At 44.0% G+C, this 17,921-nt stretch overlaps 1 protein-coding gene across 4 annotated transcripts in view; it reads right to left on the reverse strand.

Annotated features, from left to right (window-relative positions):
• Positions 1 to 17,921, reverse strand: part of eps8l2 (EPS8 like 2) — a 104,384-nt gene that overhangs the window by 8,544 nt on the left and 77,919 nt on the right. For 3 of the 4 annotated variants that reach the window (XM_055649529.1, XM_055649530.1, XM_055649528.1), the window contains 8 exons: positions 17,532 to 17,658; positions 15,123 to 15,211; positions 13,638 to 13,712; positions 11,733 to 11,881; positions 11,379 to 11,550; positions 10,241 to 10,374; positions 4,785 to 4,896; positions 3,628 to 3,753 (listed from right to left, as the gene is read on the reverse strand). In XM_055649529.1, coding sequence (XP_055505504.1) covers positions 3,628 to 3,753; positions 4,785 to 4,896; positions 10,241 to 10,374; positions 11,379 to 11,550; positions 11,733 to 11,881; positions 13,638 to 13,712; positions 15,123 to 15,211; positions 17,532 to 17,658 — 984 coding nt within the window. The remainder of the gene's footprint in view (positions 1 to 3,627; positions 3,754 to 4,784; positions 4,897 to 10,240; positions 10,375 to 11,378; positions 11,551 to 11,732; positions 11,882 to 13,637; positions 13,713 to 15,122; positions 15,212 to 17,531; positions 17,659 to 17,921) is intronic. The other variant, XM_055649531.1, reaches the window with a different exon arrangement.

Genomic DNA, 17,921 nt, shown 5'->3' on the forward strand with positions numbered 1-17,921 from the left:
TGTGATTTTACGCCGGTTACGAATCCAGGCGTCACACACTGAATGGATTGACCATGGATGCGTGTAATCATTAAAGCATTCAGACATTACGTAGTTAAGTAAAGACACTGATGCTTTAAATGAAAGAAAAGTTTTTAAAAACTAGTTTCCCCTCCCAACCTTGGGGGGTAAACTAAGGGACAGAACTTAAAATGGTACGTGCAAACACCCCCAGTCCGGTTATAGGTTTGTTATAAAACCGGTGGACCGTTATTTCATTCGTCCATCCTGCAGCCACTAGGATGTCGTCAAGAGGCACGTCCATCGCTCTTGCTGCCGATGTAGATGCAGCCCTGGTAGAGTGAGATTTAACCATATAAATGTTCACACTGTTACTGCCATTACCCCCTTTGACCATCTGGAGATGGTTTGAGTTGACACCTTCTGGTGCGTTTTTTTTAAATTTATTTATTTATTTATTTATTTATTTATGGCTGATGAGGACCGATTGTTCTGAGCCTCTGAGGTTCTCCGTAACTCTCAGATAGTGGTGTTAGTAAGTTACCACACACACAACCTTAGGTCCTCTGGTTATGCCAAGAACTGGATCTCCATCCCTGGCATTCCTGGCCTGCTATGTTTTATCAGGTTCCTGATTACGAATGTTATGTTGTTCATATTGGTCGTCATGTGGTCCAACCGTAGCTTTTGCAGTGTCTGGACTCTTTGTCAGCATACCACCTTCAGGGTTAGTTATAGGCGGTCCCCACTGTCAAAGTAGGGTTAGTACCACGCTCACATCCCATGTGTCCGTGTACCTTGGCCTTAGAGGTATTAAATTGTAAATTCCCTTCATGAATTTAGTTGTAAAGGGGTGCGTTCCTATCGACCCGTGCCCTGCTTCCAGCATCAGATAGGAGGAGAGTGCGCCTCTGGCACTATAGATTGCACTATAACTTTGTTTATAGTTATAGTACAGAGTTGATAGGAACTCCAAGACATCTGTTATCCGAACTATGTTGTATTTGTTCGGACAGTCCTATGCCTTGAAATGGCCTCCTCAGAATCTGCAGACCAACAAGTTAATACGTTCGTGTAGTGGATGATTACTCCCTGTAACTGGGTTCACTAGGAGGTCCCTGCTCTTGGGTACAGCCATAACTGGCTGGACTATAGTTCCCAAACATTTTGGGAACCAGGCTTGAGTAGGCCAATCTGGCACTACCAATATGCCTGTGGCTTAGTCTTGCTTGATTTTGGTCAAGCATCGGTTTGTGAGACAAATTTGCAGACAGCATACATAAACAATCTGCCCCAATTGAGGGAGAAAGCATCCATTGCCTTTGCTTCTGGATCCAGCTTGCAGGACACATATCTGGGTAACTGATGGTTTAGTCTAGATGCAAACAGATCAATATCTGGTATGCCAAATCGTGTAGTTATTTCGTTAAATACTGCCTGATTCAACATCCATTCTGTGTTGTTATTAAACATTCGTGATCCAGCATCTGTCACCGTGTTATATCTACCTCGTAGATGTCCCAAATATTCCTCTTGATACACCAGTGCCAAATGAGGTTCGACAATCTGTCGTAAGATACAGATTTTACACCACCCTTGTTAATGGATATATGCCACCGCAGTGGTGTTATCAATCTGAATTTGAACAAGCACCGGTTGCATATTGCTACAGAACCCCTTGAGTCCAAATTGTGCCCCCAACAATTCTGGGTAATTGATTCCATGTGTTAGGGAATTACAGACTCCTGCTCATTCCATCTGCCCTCACAGCTCTAGACTGTTTTTGTGGCTCCCCATCTTTAGCCACTTGTCTGAAGAACCCTCGATGGCTTTCAAGCAAAATTTACCTTGAGCTTTCTCACGTTCGTTATCCACCATAGTTATTCAACAATGGCCTCTGCTGGCAATACATAGTTTTGCCTATTTGGCCTGCATGGAATCTGAGTGTTCGTTCCTTTGCTCGCTGTAAATTCTGGTAATGCAAAGGCCCGTACGTACTGCTGGAAATGCAGCTACTATTTGCCAATTACACTGTTTGCCTGATAGATGGCTAGTATTTGACTATCAGGTCATAGCAGGCTTGATTAATATAGTTGTTTGCCCCTAAGCAAAGTCGCCAACATATTTACTGTTTTTGATAGTAAATTCTAGGTAATCAATTACCCTTGTAGGTGTCAATTTTGATTTAACTGGATGGATGAGGTAACCAATTCTATCAAACAGGGTTTTGGTTTGCTTGACTGATGCTTCTGCCAATTCTTGGTGACTCCAAAATGAAATTGTCCAAATATGCCATTACTATGTGGTACTGAGACCTTTGTAGACCCAGAATTGGTTTCCGTAGTTTAGTCAATAGTCTAGGAGCTGACGTCAACCCATTTGGCAGATCCATGCCATCCAGTTAAACTTCAAATATCTCCTGTTCTTAGTGAATAGACACCGAATAGTATGCATCTTTGAGGTCGATGCATGCCATGTGACCATTTTATAGGAAGCTCCTATAAAACAGTTGTTAGACCGTAACCAAAATTGCTGTTCTGAAAGTCTATACTGCACATATGAGTTAAACCTGGATGAAGTGACATCCTCCATCTGTCACATGTCCTGAATGGCAATCCTGCCCAAAAATACTGGGCCTGCCTCGAAGACAACTCCAGTCCAAGTTCCAAGTCTGCTTGGAACCTATGCATGTTGTGCAGTAAAAATAATCACATGTTATTATCTGTTTTTTAAAACCAGATCTGAAATTTCATGTTATTGTCATTTTGAACAAAAACACAAGAGTAAAATTACCAACATGTAATTGGTCCACAATCCCTTGTTTCAGTAAACCCAGACCACCTACCTCCATGGCTACCGTGGTCTTGTGGTAAGTCTGCAGTTCCTTGTTGGTACATTTAATCACAGCCTTGATTTATAGCAATAAATGCACAAATCTAAAATTTCAGTTTTTTACGTGGATAGGATAGGTTTGGAGGAATAAGGACCAAACATATTCATGTGTAGGATGTGGAGGTGAAAGTGTGATTACATAGAACTAGTGTGAATGGGTGATGGATGATCGGCGTGGACATGATGGACCTGTTTCTATGTTGTATCACAACATGACACTGTAACTATGACAACTCCCCACAGGCCAACTCCAGCACCTCTCCCTGGGAGAATGGGGATTTATACAAACCGTCTTGCCAGACAAATTCAGTAACTTTAGAAAATCAGTGAGATGGGGCACCACAGTGTCGGAGTGGTAGAGTTGCTGCCTCACAGCGCCAGAGACCTGGGATTGATCCTTACTGTGGGTGCTGTCTGTACGGGGTTTGTCTGTTCTCTCTTTGACCACGTTGGTTTTCTCCGGGTGCTCCGGTTTCATCCCACATTCCAAAGATGTGCAGGTTTGTGGGATAATTGGCTTCTGTAAATTGTCCCAAGTGTGTAGGATAGAACTAATGTACAGCGTGATCGCTGCTCAGTGTGGACTCAGTGGGCCGAAGGGCCTATTTCCACTCTGTATCACCAAACTATAAGTAAGGTGATATAAATCCATTATGACTACAGCAACATGGTTTGCAAGGAACAGCCTCAGAAATGTTTAGTCTTTTGGCATTACTTTTGGACAGTGGCACTCACCGGGCTTTTTTCAGACTGGCTCGGTATATCTTCTGGATTTATTGGAACAAGCATATTGGAAGGCACAAACCCAACTTCATCAAACTTGCTCTTCAGCTTCCACCATTGCTTGCTTTCCTCCACCACCTACAAGGAGAGAATGGAGTTATGATTTGCTCCACTGACTTCAGCTAACTAGCTCCCATCCATTGACTTCTTCTTCTTGTGTATGGCGGGCACAGCCTAAAGTTGTGGGACAACTTGGTCCATTTGATCTTATTTGATTGTGCACGCCAGGTTGATTGCATTTGTTGAAACAGGGAAGGTTGCACTCTCCCACCGCATCCATTGACTCCATCTACACTTCACGCTGCCTCGGCAAGGCCACCAGCATAATCAAGGACCAGTCTTACCCCGGACATTTCCTCTTCTCCTCTCTCTCATCAGGCAAGCTATACAGTTGTGTTAAAATGCACACCTCCAACTTCAGGGATAATTTCTTCCCAGCTGTTGTCAGGAAACTGAATCATCCTTTAACCAAATGGAGAACAGTCCTGACCTACCATCTACCTTACTGGACACTTTAAAACGATTTTTAATTGGACTTTACTAGACTTTATCCTGCACTAAACTTGTCTATCTAAAGTTCAGGAAAGTCCGATTGAAGATAGTCCGAGGGTCTCCAATGAGGTAGATTGTAGATTAATACTGCATTCTAGTTGGTGATAAGATGGTTCAAATACCCGATAAACAGCTGGGAAGAAACTGTCCCTGCATCTGGAAGTGTTTGTTTTCCTACTTCTGTACGTCTTGCCTTTACATGATCACTATCAAGCTGTCCACAGTGTACAGATATGGGATAGGTATAACATTTATTGCAAGATAAAGTCCAGTAAAGTCCAATTAAAGCTCATTCAAAGGTGTACAATGAGGTTGATGGGAAGTCAGGACCAGTCTCTAGTTGTTGATAGGATGGTTCAGTTGCCTGATAACAGCTGGGAAGAAACTGTCCCTAAATCTGGAGGTGTGCGTTTTCACACTTCTGTACCTCTTGCCTGATGGGAGAGGGGAGAAGAGGTTGTGACCGGGATGAGACTGGTCCTTGATTACGCTGGTTAAATTTTGAATAAATACACAGGTACATGCATCAGAAAGTAGGATTAAAAATGGATTCTCACCTCCAGTATTTCATCCTTTAAGACAGACATTTCATTGGCATTCCTTGCCACAAAGTCATACACTATTTTAACATATTTCTTCGGAGGGTGAAGTCCTTGCGCCTCATAATTTCTAACGGAGGAAAAGAACAAGCAACAATTCCGACCATTTCGTAAGATTGTCAATTGTAAGGGCATGCAGTCATCATAGAAACAAGGAATAGACAGGGTACAATATTGGAGATGTTTTTTTTTCCTTGGAATGACAGAAATCAGTGGTTGGTTTCATTTCTTATTCTGCCTACCATTATTTTGTATTGCAACGATAGACTATACGTGAATGTTGCCAGGGCTCGATGACCTGGGCTGTAGGGAGAGATTGGGCAGGCTAGGACTTTATTCCTTGGAGTGTAGGAGAATGAAGGGTGATCTTATAAAGACGTACGCGATTCTGAGCGGAATAGATCGAGTAAATTCACTTAGTCGTTTACTGAGAGGGGGGATATTGAGATCCAGAAGACATAGGTTTACGGTGAGGGGGAGAAAGATTTAATGGGGACCTGAAGTGCTACTTTTTTACACAAAAGTATGGTGGTTGTATGGAATGAGCAGCTTGAGAGGGTAGTTGAGGCAGGCACCATCACAACATTTAAGAAACATTTAGACGGGTACATGGATCAACTGGTTCGTAAAATGTTCCAAATAACTTTGGGGAAAGAAACCTCTCTTCCCTTATTTTCAAATTCAAATTTAATTTTACCATTCTGGTGCTTAACTTCAGTGTAACTGAATAACTTTACACAGTTTAAACATAAGTTCCTCAGGGATTCCCCAATTCAATTTAAATGTGTGTGTTTTTTTATGTTCTTCTTTTGATCTAATAACCTTTCACTTACTGTAGAACATAGAACAGTACAGCCCAGGAACAGGCCCTTCGGCCCACAATGTCTGTGCTGAATATGATGCCAATATAAACCATTCTCCTCTGCCTGCATGTGATCCATATCCCTCCATTCCCAGCATATCCGTATGCCAATATAAAAGCCTCTTCATATCAGCCTCTACCACCTCTGGCAGTGTGTTCCAGCCACCCACCACACTCTGTGTAAAAATACTTGCTCTTTATCTTTAGACTTTAGCCCTTCGACCCAATGAGTCAGCGCTGACCAGCGATCAGCCTGTACACTAACACGATCCTACACACTATGGACAATTTACAATTTTACTGAATCCAATTAACCTACAAACCTGTACGTCTTTGGAGTGTGGGAGAAAACCGAAGCATCCAGAGAAAATCCACATGGTCATAGGGAGAACGTACAAACTCCGTACAGACAGTATCCATTGTCAGGATCGAATCAAAATCTCTGCCACTCTATGGCAGTAACTCTACTGCTGTGCCACTGTGCTGCATTGTGACTTTTACATGTGCATCTCTATTACAATACCAGTTATATTAATGAGTTAAATTAAAATGCAAAATTACAATTAGTAAGTAACATTTTACTACTTAAGTAAACTATCTGAATCTGTACCTGTCACTTTCAGTTACATACAATGTTCCACACCATCATGTTTTGACTATAATGAGCATGAAATTGTATCAAATACGTACTCAAATGCAGCTAGTATATTCACTTCACTGTAATCTCAGATTTATCATTAGCCTAGCATTGCAGGAAGGATGTGGGGGCTTTGGAGAGGGCGCAGAGGATGTTCACCAGAATGCTGCCTGGAATAGAAGGTGTTAGCTGTCGGAGAGATGGACAAACATGGATTGTCTTCTCTGGAGCATCAGAGGCTGAGGGTAGACCTGATAGAAGTATATAATATTATGAGAGGCACAGAGAGGGTAGACAATTAAAACCTTCTTCCCAGGGTGGAAATGTCATAGACTAGAGGGCATAGCTTTAAGGTGAGAGGGACAAAGTTTAAAGGAGATGTGCAGGGCAAGTTTTTTTACCTAGTGAGTGTTGGGTGGTTGGAATATGCTGCCAGGTGGTGGAGGCGGAAATGATAGTGACATTTAAATAGGCTCATGAATGTACAGGGAATGGAGGGATATGGATCACCACGTGCAGACAGAGAAGATGGTTTAACTTGGCACTATATTGGGCATGGACATTATGGGCTGTAGGGCCGGTTCCTGTGCAGTACTGTTCTACCTTCTATGTTCTTAGACAGCAGCTGAACTTAATCTTATCCCAGACAAAATGTGTAGGAAGCAACTGCAGATACTGGTTCAAACCAAAGACAGACACAACTTGCTGGAGTAACTCAGGGGGACAGGCAGCATCTCTGGAGAGAAGGAATGGGTGACGTTTCGGGTCGAGACCCTGAAACGTCACCCATTCCTTCTCTCCAGAGATGCTGCCTATTCCGCTGTTATTCCAGCATTTTGCATCTATCATCTTTGATTCCACCTCGATTCCTACATTCAACACCCATCCCAGAGCAGCGATCAGGAATCCAGAGTGATATTCCTTCCCACATCCCATACTCACCGAGCTAAGCTCGCTCCACACAGACCTTATGGACATGGCTAACTGCTACTCAATGACAATCCATTTATCACATCAAAAGTATGTATTAAACTAAAAAAAAACAACACAGCGGCAATCATCTTAAAACTACATCGTAATCAGCATGTTCAATAGGTTAATCTTTCATTAACCCAGTCGTTACACAAGTATTGCAGAGCTGTGGAAAACTGACGCTTAGAGCAGGGAACATCACCCGCAAAGCTCCGTTAGTAAATGCTTCTAATTTATCTAAACCCAGCCACCACCAGACAGGCTGTGAATTATAAGCACGTACGTTTTAATAAAGCACACACATCAATGGCGTAGGAGAATGTAAACTAACAAAGAAAGAGTTCAAGCCACAGACCAGTCAATTTGAGAGTATTTACAATCCACCGATTAATCGCCAGGTTATTCTTCCTCTTCCCTCTTTAACTGAGTCCCTTTTGCCTCCTCTTCATCGCTGGCCTTTTTCCACCCATGTGTAAATCAACCCCCCCACCCCGCACCTGTATACACCTATCACAACCCAAAACGTCACCTATCCATGTTCTCCAGAGAGGCTGCCTCACCAGCTGAGTTACTCCAGCACTTTGTGTCCACCTATCACTAGCCAGGCTTTGTCCCGCTCCCACCTCTCGTTTCCAGCTTTCTCCCGCTTACTTCAATAGGTCTGAAGAAGGGTCCCGACCTGAAGTGTCAACAGTCTGTCCTCCAGAGATGTCGCCTGACCCGGTGAGTTACCCCAGCACTTTGTGTTCTATGCACAATTCCAGCATCTGCAGTTCCTTGTGTCTCAAATCATCACTGATCTTGTATTTTGAAATCATAAGAGTTTTGATGTCAACTGTGCTTCGAGATAGCAGTCAATGATGGGAAGAAACACATCTAGGGTCCCCACCTAAAATGTCGCCTGTCCATTCCCTCCACAGATGCTGCCTGGCCCGCTGAGTTCCTCCAGCACTTTATGTTTTACTTTTGCTCAAGTCATAGTGATACAGCATGGAAACAGGCCCCTTGGCCCAACTTGCCCACACCGGCCAACATGTCCCAGCTACACTAGTCCCGCCTGCCTGCGTTTGTACATATCCCACCAAACCTGTCCTATTTATGCACCTGTCTAACTGTTTCTCAAACGTTGGGATAGTCCCAGCCTCAACTGCCTCCTCTGTCAGCTTATACCATACACCCACCACCCATTGAGTGAAAAAGTTACCCCTCAGACTCCTATTAAATCTTTTCCCCTTCACCTTAAACCTATGTCCTCTAGTCCTCAATTCCCTACTTTGCGAAGAGACTCTGTGCACCTTCCCGAACTATTCGTCTCATGATTTTATACACCTCGATAAGTTCACTCCTCATCCTCCTGCGCTCCAAGGAATAAAGACCCAGCTTACCCAACCTCTCTCTATATCATCTCAGACCCTCTAGTCCGGACAACATCCTCGTAAATCCTCTCTGTACGCTTTCTAGCTTGGAAGTAACCATATAACCATATATAACAATTAGCTTGGAAGTGTGCTCATTTGCCTGATGAAAATAGTTGTGTACCTTAATAAAAGAGCATCTTAGATAAAACAAAATGATCCATTTTCAGTTGACTTAAATTCTCAACACATAACTGCTGTCAGCTTAGTAATATTTTAATATTTTAATCCTTGAAGGACTATAAGTTTGTCCTAATCATTGGATTGGTCCAGGACTTTTCTCGCCTCCAGCTCTTCACCCCCACCTCCCGCACCTTACTTTCAGTCTGAAGATGGGTCCCGACCTGAAACATCACCAATCCTTTTTCTCCAGAGAAGCTACCTGACCCGCTGAGCCACTCCAACACTTCGTGCCTATCTATTCATGGCCAATCTACTCATCCGCTAACCACTAGGTGGCAGGACTGAGTTGGGGCAGCTCTCTGTCTCGAGCGTGGACTTTGAAATTCTAGCTGTAAGTACAATGCATAATGTAGGATGTTATTGCAAATTCATCATGTATTATTTATGGGGTTTTTCAAGCCCACGGTTTACCTTTTGATTCCTTAAGCACAGAAAGATGACTAGCAACGGTCACAGTATCACACAATACAACAGCATGTAGAAGGGTTGCCTATTTCCTTCGCTCCATTGATGCTGCCTCACCCGCTGAGTTTCTCCAGCATTTTTGTCTACCTTCATATGAAAAGTGAACTCCTCAATTTTTAGCAATACCTCCCATCCCCTCTCTCTTTCCTATGCCCCCTCCCTCACCCCAGTGTACACCCATTCCTCCCACCATCCTGCCCTCTCTTTCCTCTCCCCCCTGCCCATCTATCCATATCCCTTCCTCAGGCTCAACATTTCATTCCCCCTCTCTCATAATCTGACACCCTTTACATCTCTTGCCTTTACATCACTTACTCTACTCATCTGCCAATCGACCGCGGGGGAGAAAGCTGGAAGAGAGGTGTGACAGGACAAATTCTGGAGAGTGATAGGCTGAATCAAGTAACTGCAGATGCTGATTTACTAAGGAAAGGCTGAAAGTACTGGAGTAACTCGGCGGGTCAGGCAACATCCCTGCAGGACATGGATAGGTGCACCGTTCTTCAGACTGATTGAAGGGTCGCGACCCAAAACATCACCTATCCATGGACTCCAGGGCTGCTGCCTGACCCACTAAGTTACTCAAGCATTGTGTGTCGTTCCTGTTGAGTGATAGGTGGATAGAGGCGATGTTTTTTTTGATAGACAGATGGTTGATAGGCAGAGTATATTGGACATCTAAATGTAATCAAGCTGATAAATTCGTCATTTGGAACAAGTAAATAATTCCACTGAAAAATAAATAATGGTGCACAAAGCCTTCATTGACAGCACTGCTGTGGTATGTTAATGCAGAGAAGCTCCCTTTATAGACACACCCAGCAGAGGGAGAGAGAATGCACACTGTACCAGTTCTCCACAGCAAAGCAATACCAGTTACCTATCCACATGCCGACAAACACTCTGCTTAAAAGCATCCACTGCAATATTCTGGTCACCAGTCTGGCCTCTCTTGAAAGATGTGTTACCGAATTCATACCCATTTGGAGGAGGGAAGGATGGTGCCATTGATTGCTGCAAGACAAAAGGAATCGAATCATGTAAAGAGTTCTCTATTGGTTTTGGTTCAAGTTTAGGTATATTATTGTTACTTTTACAAAGGTATAATCATAAACTTTGTTTTACATGCAATCCAAACAGATCATATCAAGGACCAGTCTCACCATGGTCACATCCTCTTCAGTCATTGAAAGTAAGCATACAAGCACAGCAGGCAGTGAAGAAAGCTAATGGCATGTTGGTCTTCATAACAAGAGGATTTGAGTATCAATAACTTGAGAACAGTCCCGAGCTACCATCTGCTTCTGGAGATCCTCGTGCAATCTTTAATCGGACATTACTGACAAATACAGTCAGTTCAAACTCAAGGACAATAAGCAGAGCAATGGGGAATATACAGAGTGCACATATAACGTTCAGCATTGTATCGCATCAGTTCCATGGACAATATCCAATGTCCGCAATGGGGTAGAGATGAATCAGACAGTTCCCTAACTTATGGAAGGACCGTTCAGAAGTATGATAACTGAAGGAAAGAAGCTGTTCCTGTGTCTGGTGGTGTGTGCTTTCGAGGTTCTGTACCTTCTGCCAGTAGGGAGCTGGGAGAAGAAGAAATGAACTGGTAGGACAGGTCTTTCATTATGTTGGCTCTTGCTTGATGGAATTGCCCATTGAGTTATCACGGATTTGTGGGCTGAAGTAATGATTCAGTGATACTTTATTGACACATGTACCTAGGTACGTGAAATTATTTGTTTTTGCATGCAAATCACAAAGTACCCAAAGAGTCGCCATGTATCTGAAGATGACAAAGTTACAAAAGTGCTGATTAGAGTCACGATGGTCCCTCCATGTTCTTGGTGTGTGTCCCTCCCCCCCACTGCCACTGGGTCCCTTCTTATTTTGCCCCCCCCCCCCCACCTTTCCGGGTCCATCCTTGTTCTCAGTGGGCCCGGCTCCCGCCTCTGTAAAAGGCTGCAGGTTATACAAAGAATTAGCAGCTCGGAGAGTGACCTCACCTCCACAGAAGTTCTCCTCATCTCCTCCTGTCTGCGCTGACCATCCATCTCTGATCCGTGAGGTGCATCCAGCTCCCAGGGAACTCCCCGGAAATTCTCCAGAGGCGGCTCCCAGCCATTCCTAAACTTTGGCACGTACGGGGGAACGTGGATGTCTCTTGGCCAGTCAGCCCTGAATGAACAAGAAACACAATTGGTGATGGCTGACCCTAAGCAGGTAGCATAGCTGAAGACAGACACAAAAAGCTGGAACACCACCTTCAGACCAACACCTACCACCATTATTGACAAGACAGAACAAGGGTCTCTCTCTTGTCGCGAGCTTCCTGCAAAAACAATGGCATCTTTGCTCACCTCGATCGGGTCCACGCCTCGCCCAACGTCTCCCACCGCGAAATTTCTTTCGGAGTTAGGTGGCCGCGTAGAAAATCTGTCGCGTCCTTGGAAAGCAGAGGGCTCACGATGCTTCTCGCTATTTCTGGTCCTCCGGTGCTGTTAATCACCTGTTCCCCCAAACAAATCACAACAAGATCCACGTGTGAAACGGGTGAGAACCCTTTTGTGGCATATACGTACATTGGGAGCAGTTTTGGGCCCCATATTTGAGGAGGTGATGTGCCGGCATTGGAGAGGGTCCAGAGGAGGTGGACAAGAAGGATCTCGGGGATGATTGGGTTAACACGTGAGGAGTGTTTGCCGGCTCTGGGCCCGCACTCACTGGAGTTTAGAGGGTGGATCTCATTGAAACCTACTGAATAATCAAAGACCAAGATAAGGTGGCGATGATGCTTCTACCAGTGGGAGAGTCGAGAACCAAATAGCACAGCCTCAGAATAAAAGGACATACCTTTAGAATGGAGATGAGGAGGGAAATTCTTCAGTCAGAGGGTGGTGAGTCTGTGCAATTCATTGCCACAGACAGCTGTGGAGGCCAAGTCATTGGGTACTTTTAAAGTGGAGATGGACAGGTTCTGGATTAGTAAGGGTGTTAAAGGTTACAGGGAGAAGGCAAGAGAATGGATATTATCCATAATTGAATGGCGGAGTAGACTTGATGGACTTAATGGCCTAATTCTACCATTTCTTGTCTGGTCTTATGATTTAATTCTGAGTCAGAGTGTAAGGGGCAGATGTGAACAGGAGATCTTGTTGGTTCAGTACAGCCGCTGCTTCACAGCTCCAGAGACCCGGGTTCGATCCTGACCTCGGGTGCTGTCTGCGTGTGGAGTTTGCATGAATTCCTTGTGACCATGTGGGTTTCCTCCCACCACTCAAAGACGTGCGGGTTTGTAGGTTAATTGGCCATCTGCAAATTGTCCTTAGTGTGTAGGGAGTGGATGTGAATGTGGGTCACTTGAAAGGGTGATCGATGGTCGGCGTGGACTCAGTGGGGCAAAGGGCCTGTTACTGTGCTATATCTTCTAATCAATCAATCAACCATGCCTCTCCCAATCCCAACTTCTTTACAAATCTAGAGTTGAGCAGCAAAAGTTATGATTTTTAAAAGTCATTTGAACATTTTAATGGATGGGAAGGGTTTAGAAGGCTACCGGCCAAAGGCAGGAAAATGGGACCAGCCCAGAAATCCAAGATTCAAGAGACATTTATTGTCACATGCACCAATTGGTACAGTGAAATTTAGGGTCACCAGACAGCCATACGAATAAAAAAAGAACACAGAACACGATAGTCTTTAACATAAACATCCACACATAGCGGAATCAAAGTTTTCCCACTGTGAGGGAAGGCCCAAAGTTCAGCCATCCTCCTCTTTGATGTTCTACAACATGCCTAATTCCGTTTGAAAGTGAGAGGAAATTTGAAATCAGATTATTTTTGGTGGAGACTTGTGTTGGAGACTTGTGTTTCAACTGATCTAGTCTGGACGAATGGCAATAAAGCAGTAGAGATACATGCAAACTAACCACATCTGATATTTTACATCAAGAATTTGAATTGAACAAGGCCTTCGGGCAAGTAGAATAGAATAGAATAGAATATAGAATAGTTTCTTTATTGTCATTGTAACATGAACCATGTACAACAAAATTTAAAATGTCAGCCAGTCAGTGCAGCATTCAAACATTTCTAAAAGCTAACGATACAAAGTATGTTTTCCAACATCTTTCAGAGAGTTCCAAATGATTACCAGCCCTCTCATTACTCTTCCCACCACCACCATCACCACCACCACCACCACCTGCATCCCTGCTCCCCATTCCATTGAAGGCTGCTCAATATTTGCAATGAAGAGCTTACCACTTCAAGTGGTCCAAACAGGAAATGAAGCAATTCCACTGCATTTGGATTTTGGATGTGCCTCTTCAGCCTGGCCTGTAACAAGAGCAGGAACAGAAGCTGTCAGCGTCTGAAAATACGAATAAACCGCACAAGCTCGATATTACAGTTTAATTCAGTTTAGTTTGTTGTCACGTGTACCGTGGTACTGTTAAATCTGCATTCGATTTAAACCAGCATTTACAGTTCCTTCCTACATACAATACAGCACAGAAGCAGGCGAACATGACGCCAAGTTAAACTAGTCTCCTCTGCCTGAACATGATCCATATCTCTCCATTCCCTGTATATCAAAGTAGCTATCTAAAAGCTGCTTAAATGCCACTCTCATATCTGCCTCCACCACCACCCCTGACTGTATGATCTTGCATTAAATGTTATTCCCTGTATCCTGTATTTGTGTACTGTGTGCAGCTTGATTAGTCTTTCCGCCGATTTGATAGCATGCGACAAAAAAGCTTTTCACTGTACCTCAGTAAATGTGACAATAAACTAAATTAAACTCAACAAAACTAAAACATAACTAAACTAATTGCCCCTCACATCTCCCCTACATGTTGTCCCTCACCATAATGCTATGCACTCTAGCCTTTAACATTTCCATCCTGGGGATAAAAGTTCTGACTGTCCACCCTATCCATGCCTTTCATAATTTTATACACTTCCAATCGAATAATGAAAGGCTTGGATAGAGTGGATGTGGAGAGGATGTTTCCACTAGCTGGGGAGTCATATACCAGAAGTCATAGCCTCAGAATAAAAGACATACATTTAGAAAGGAGATGAGGAGGAATTCCTTTAGGCAGAGGGTAATGAATATGTGGAATTCATTGCCACAAACGGCTATGGAGGCCAAGTCAATGGATAATTTTAAGGTGCAGATTGACAGATTCTTGATTATTAAGGTTGTCAGGGGTTATGGGGAGAAGGCAGGGGAATGGGGTTGAGAGGGAAAGATGGATAAGCCAAGATTGAATGGTGGAGTAGATTTGATGAGCCGAATGGTCTATTTCTGCTCCTAGAACTTATGAATGTATCAGATATTTAAGAAGGACAAGGGCAACATTATCATTCAGAGGGTAGTCCATATCTTGAATGAGATACCAAATGAAGCAGTAGAAACAGATAGAGTCCTGACTTTTAAAGAGTCAGATATTTAGACATATTTAAGTATAGGAAGGGTTTAGAAGGCTATGGGCCAAATGCAGGCAAATGGGGCTAGCCCAATATGCCAACTTTGCCAGCATGGATTCACTGGGCCGAAGGGCCTGTTTCCATTCTGTACAACTCAATTACAAGGTCTAGCATAGTTGGAAGGTTGAATATACCACGGAACACAAAATGTTTATGATTTAAAGCACTCCTAGGGTAAATTACACATTATCTAACGTGCTAACAGTTGAATCTTCCTCAAAACTGCCTCAAATCTTCCAGGCGAGTTCTTACCAGCAAATTCAAGGTCAGCTTGATCTTTTGGAAACAGTCGGTGAATTCTGTTGGTAATGGAGGCTTTGCTCTCAGTGTGAGCATGCCCTCTGTGCAATGAATGGAGACAGAGAGAGAATATTTCATAACAAAGTCCATTAACTGCAGTATGAACATTGAATGCTCCAATTTTAAGTTGCAGCCCCATTCCCCTCTCTTTCCAATGCACCCTCCCCCCTGCATTTCTCCCATTGCCCCATCCCTCATTCCCTCCCCATCCACCCCACCATCCCCATGCCATCTATATCCTTCCCTCTGGAGTTAATTTGTAATTTACCGTTGGCATCTTAGATATGGCACTGATAGCATAGACGAACACTGGTATGAAAGCAACTAGATACAACTCCTTTCCACAGGAAATGCATTCACAGAACGCTTCTTATTTTGCGTGGTTGTAAAGTTGTAAGTAGCACCCTTTTATGTACAGCACAGTGGCACAGTGGTAAAGTTGCTGCCTTACAGCTCCAGAGACCCAGGTTCCATCTTGAAAATAGGTGCTGGCTGTATGGAGTTTGCACGTTCTCCCTGTGACTACTTGGGTTTCCTCCGGGTGCTCCGGTTTCCTCCCGCATCCCTAAGACATGCAGATTGGCTTCTATAAAATTGGACGTACCCTATTGCGTGGGGATCCTGTGGTTAGGGTGAACTGTTTTAAATATCTGGGAGTCCATATCTGAGGATCGCTGGTCGGCGCGGAGCACTGGTGAGTAAGCCAAGGCAGGGTCTTTCCACCTCACAATTGAGGTATTCAGAGTGTCTCCGAGGACTACAGTTCTACGCAGCTGATGAAGTGCAGAACAGTAGTGCAATTGCTCTGCCAAAGAAGAAGGAGTATGTCAGTGCGTTCCCGAAACACTAGATGACTTCACTCACCCCCCTGCAGAAAAAACAGGATGCAACTCCAAGCAAACAAAATTGTCGAGGAATAAACCAAGAGTCTTGGTTTTCTTCCTTGCAGCAGCGTAACAGGTCTGTAAACACAATGGTCAGAAAGGATTTAGAGGGATATGGACCAAATGCAGGCAAACCAGCCTAGCTTAGATGTGGCACCTTGGTCGGCATGGATAAGTTGGGCCGAAGGGCCTGTTTACGTGCTGTGTGCCTCTATGATTCCATGACTCATAGATGTTATATAATAAACAAAAGTTCAACAAATTCATGACCCCAATACAAGTGCCAAGAAAAAGCCCCGAGACCTTAGTGCCACTAAAGATAGGCCATTGTTCATAGTTGAACTTAGTGATGTGCAGTGTTCAAGAGCCTGATGGTTGTTGGGAAGAAGCTGCTCTTGAACCTGGAGTTCATGGCAGGAAGGGAAAATGAGGGAACGAAATGAGAAAAAGAGTGAAGAGAGGGCAGCACAGTGGCGCAACGCTATAGATGCTGGTTCATAATGCCAGAGACACAGGTTTGATCCTGACTATTGGTGTTGTCTGTATGGAGTTTGTAGATTCTCCCTGTGAACACGTGGTTGCTCCACTTTCCCCTCACATCCCAAAGACGTGCGGGTTTGTAGGTTAATTGGCTTCAGTAAAAATTGTACATGGTCCCTAGTGTGCAGGATAGTGCTAGTGTACGGGGCGATCACTGGTTAGCACAAACTCAGTGGGCCAGAGGACCTGTTTGCATGCTGTATCTATAAAACCTAAAATGAATTGAAGAAGGAATTGGGGCAAGTATATTCTCCAATATCGATACAAATGATTAGCTACTAGACCTTAGTGCCACCACCACTAGCCCCGAGACTTAGTGCCACTAAAGATAGGCCATTGTCCTTATTGAACTTCAAAGGTGCGCTCATTAAAGAGCCTGATGGTTTCTGCACCGTATCTCTGAAAATCTGGCTAAAGGAAAATGAGGGCGAAGGGGAAGAGAGGGTGCACAGTGGCGCAACGCTATAGATGCTGGTTCATAATGCCAGAGACACAGGTTTGATCCTGACTATTGGTGCTGTCTGTATGGAGTTTGTAGATTCTCCCTGTGAACACGTGGTTGCCCCAGTTTCCCCTCACATCCCAAAGACGTGCGAGTTTGTAGGTTAATTGGCTTCAGTAAAAATTGTAAATGGTCCCTAGTGTGCAGGATAGTGCTAGTCTACGGGGCGATCACTGGTTAGCACAAACTCGGTGGGCCAGAGGACCTGTTTGCATGCTGTATCTATAAAACCTAAAATGAATTGAAGAAGGAATTGGGGCAAGTATATTCTCCAATATCGATACAAATGATTAGCTACTATTCCCACCACCACCACTATCCCCACTCCTTATTCCATCAAAGGTCGCTCATTAAAGAGCTTGTTTCTGCACCGTATCTCTAAAATCTCTAAAGTCTAATCAGGGAAGGGGAAAGAAGGTGAAAGGTGCTTCCTACCAGCCGGTGCCTTTTTCTTGTTCTTCTTGGATTTCTTCCTATGATTGAGTTGATGGTAGGCCTCAGCAGCCTTCTGGAGCTTGGCCACAAAAAACTCAATGTCGTCCAGCGTGCAGTTTAGGATTTGCTGTGGAGGAAGAAACATCGCGAGGTTGGCTTGAGACTGCGGCGTGATTCATAACGTCGAGATGAATGACAATCATCTCCAGTGAAACTAGTTCACTTCCCAGGGTTGCCCGATTTGATCCCGACTACAGCTGCTGTCTGTACACAGTTTATACATTCTTCCTGTGGCCTCGTAGGTTTTCTCCGGGTGCACCGGTTTACTCCCACACTCCAAAATTGTGCAGGTTTGTAGGATAATTGGCTGCGGTAAAGATTGCAAATTGT

This window comes from Leucoraja erinacea, chromosome 18 (assembly GCF_028641065.1).
Source record: "Leucoraja erinacea ecotype New England chromosome 18, Leri_hhj_1, whole genome shotgun sequence".
Taxonomy (NCBI): domain Eukaryota; kingdom Metazoa; phylum Chordata; class Chondrichthyes; order Rajiformes; family Rajidae; genus Leucoraja; species Leucoraja erinaceus.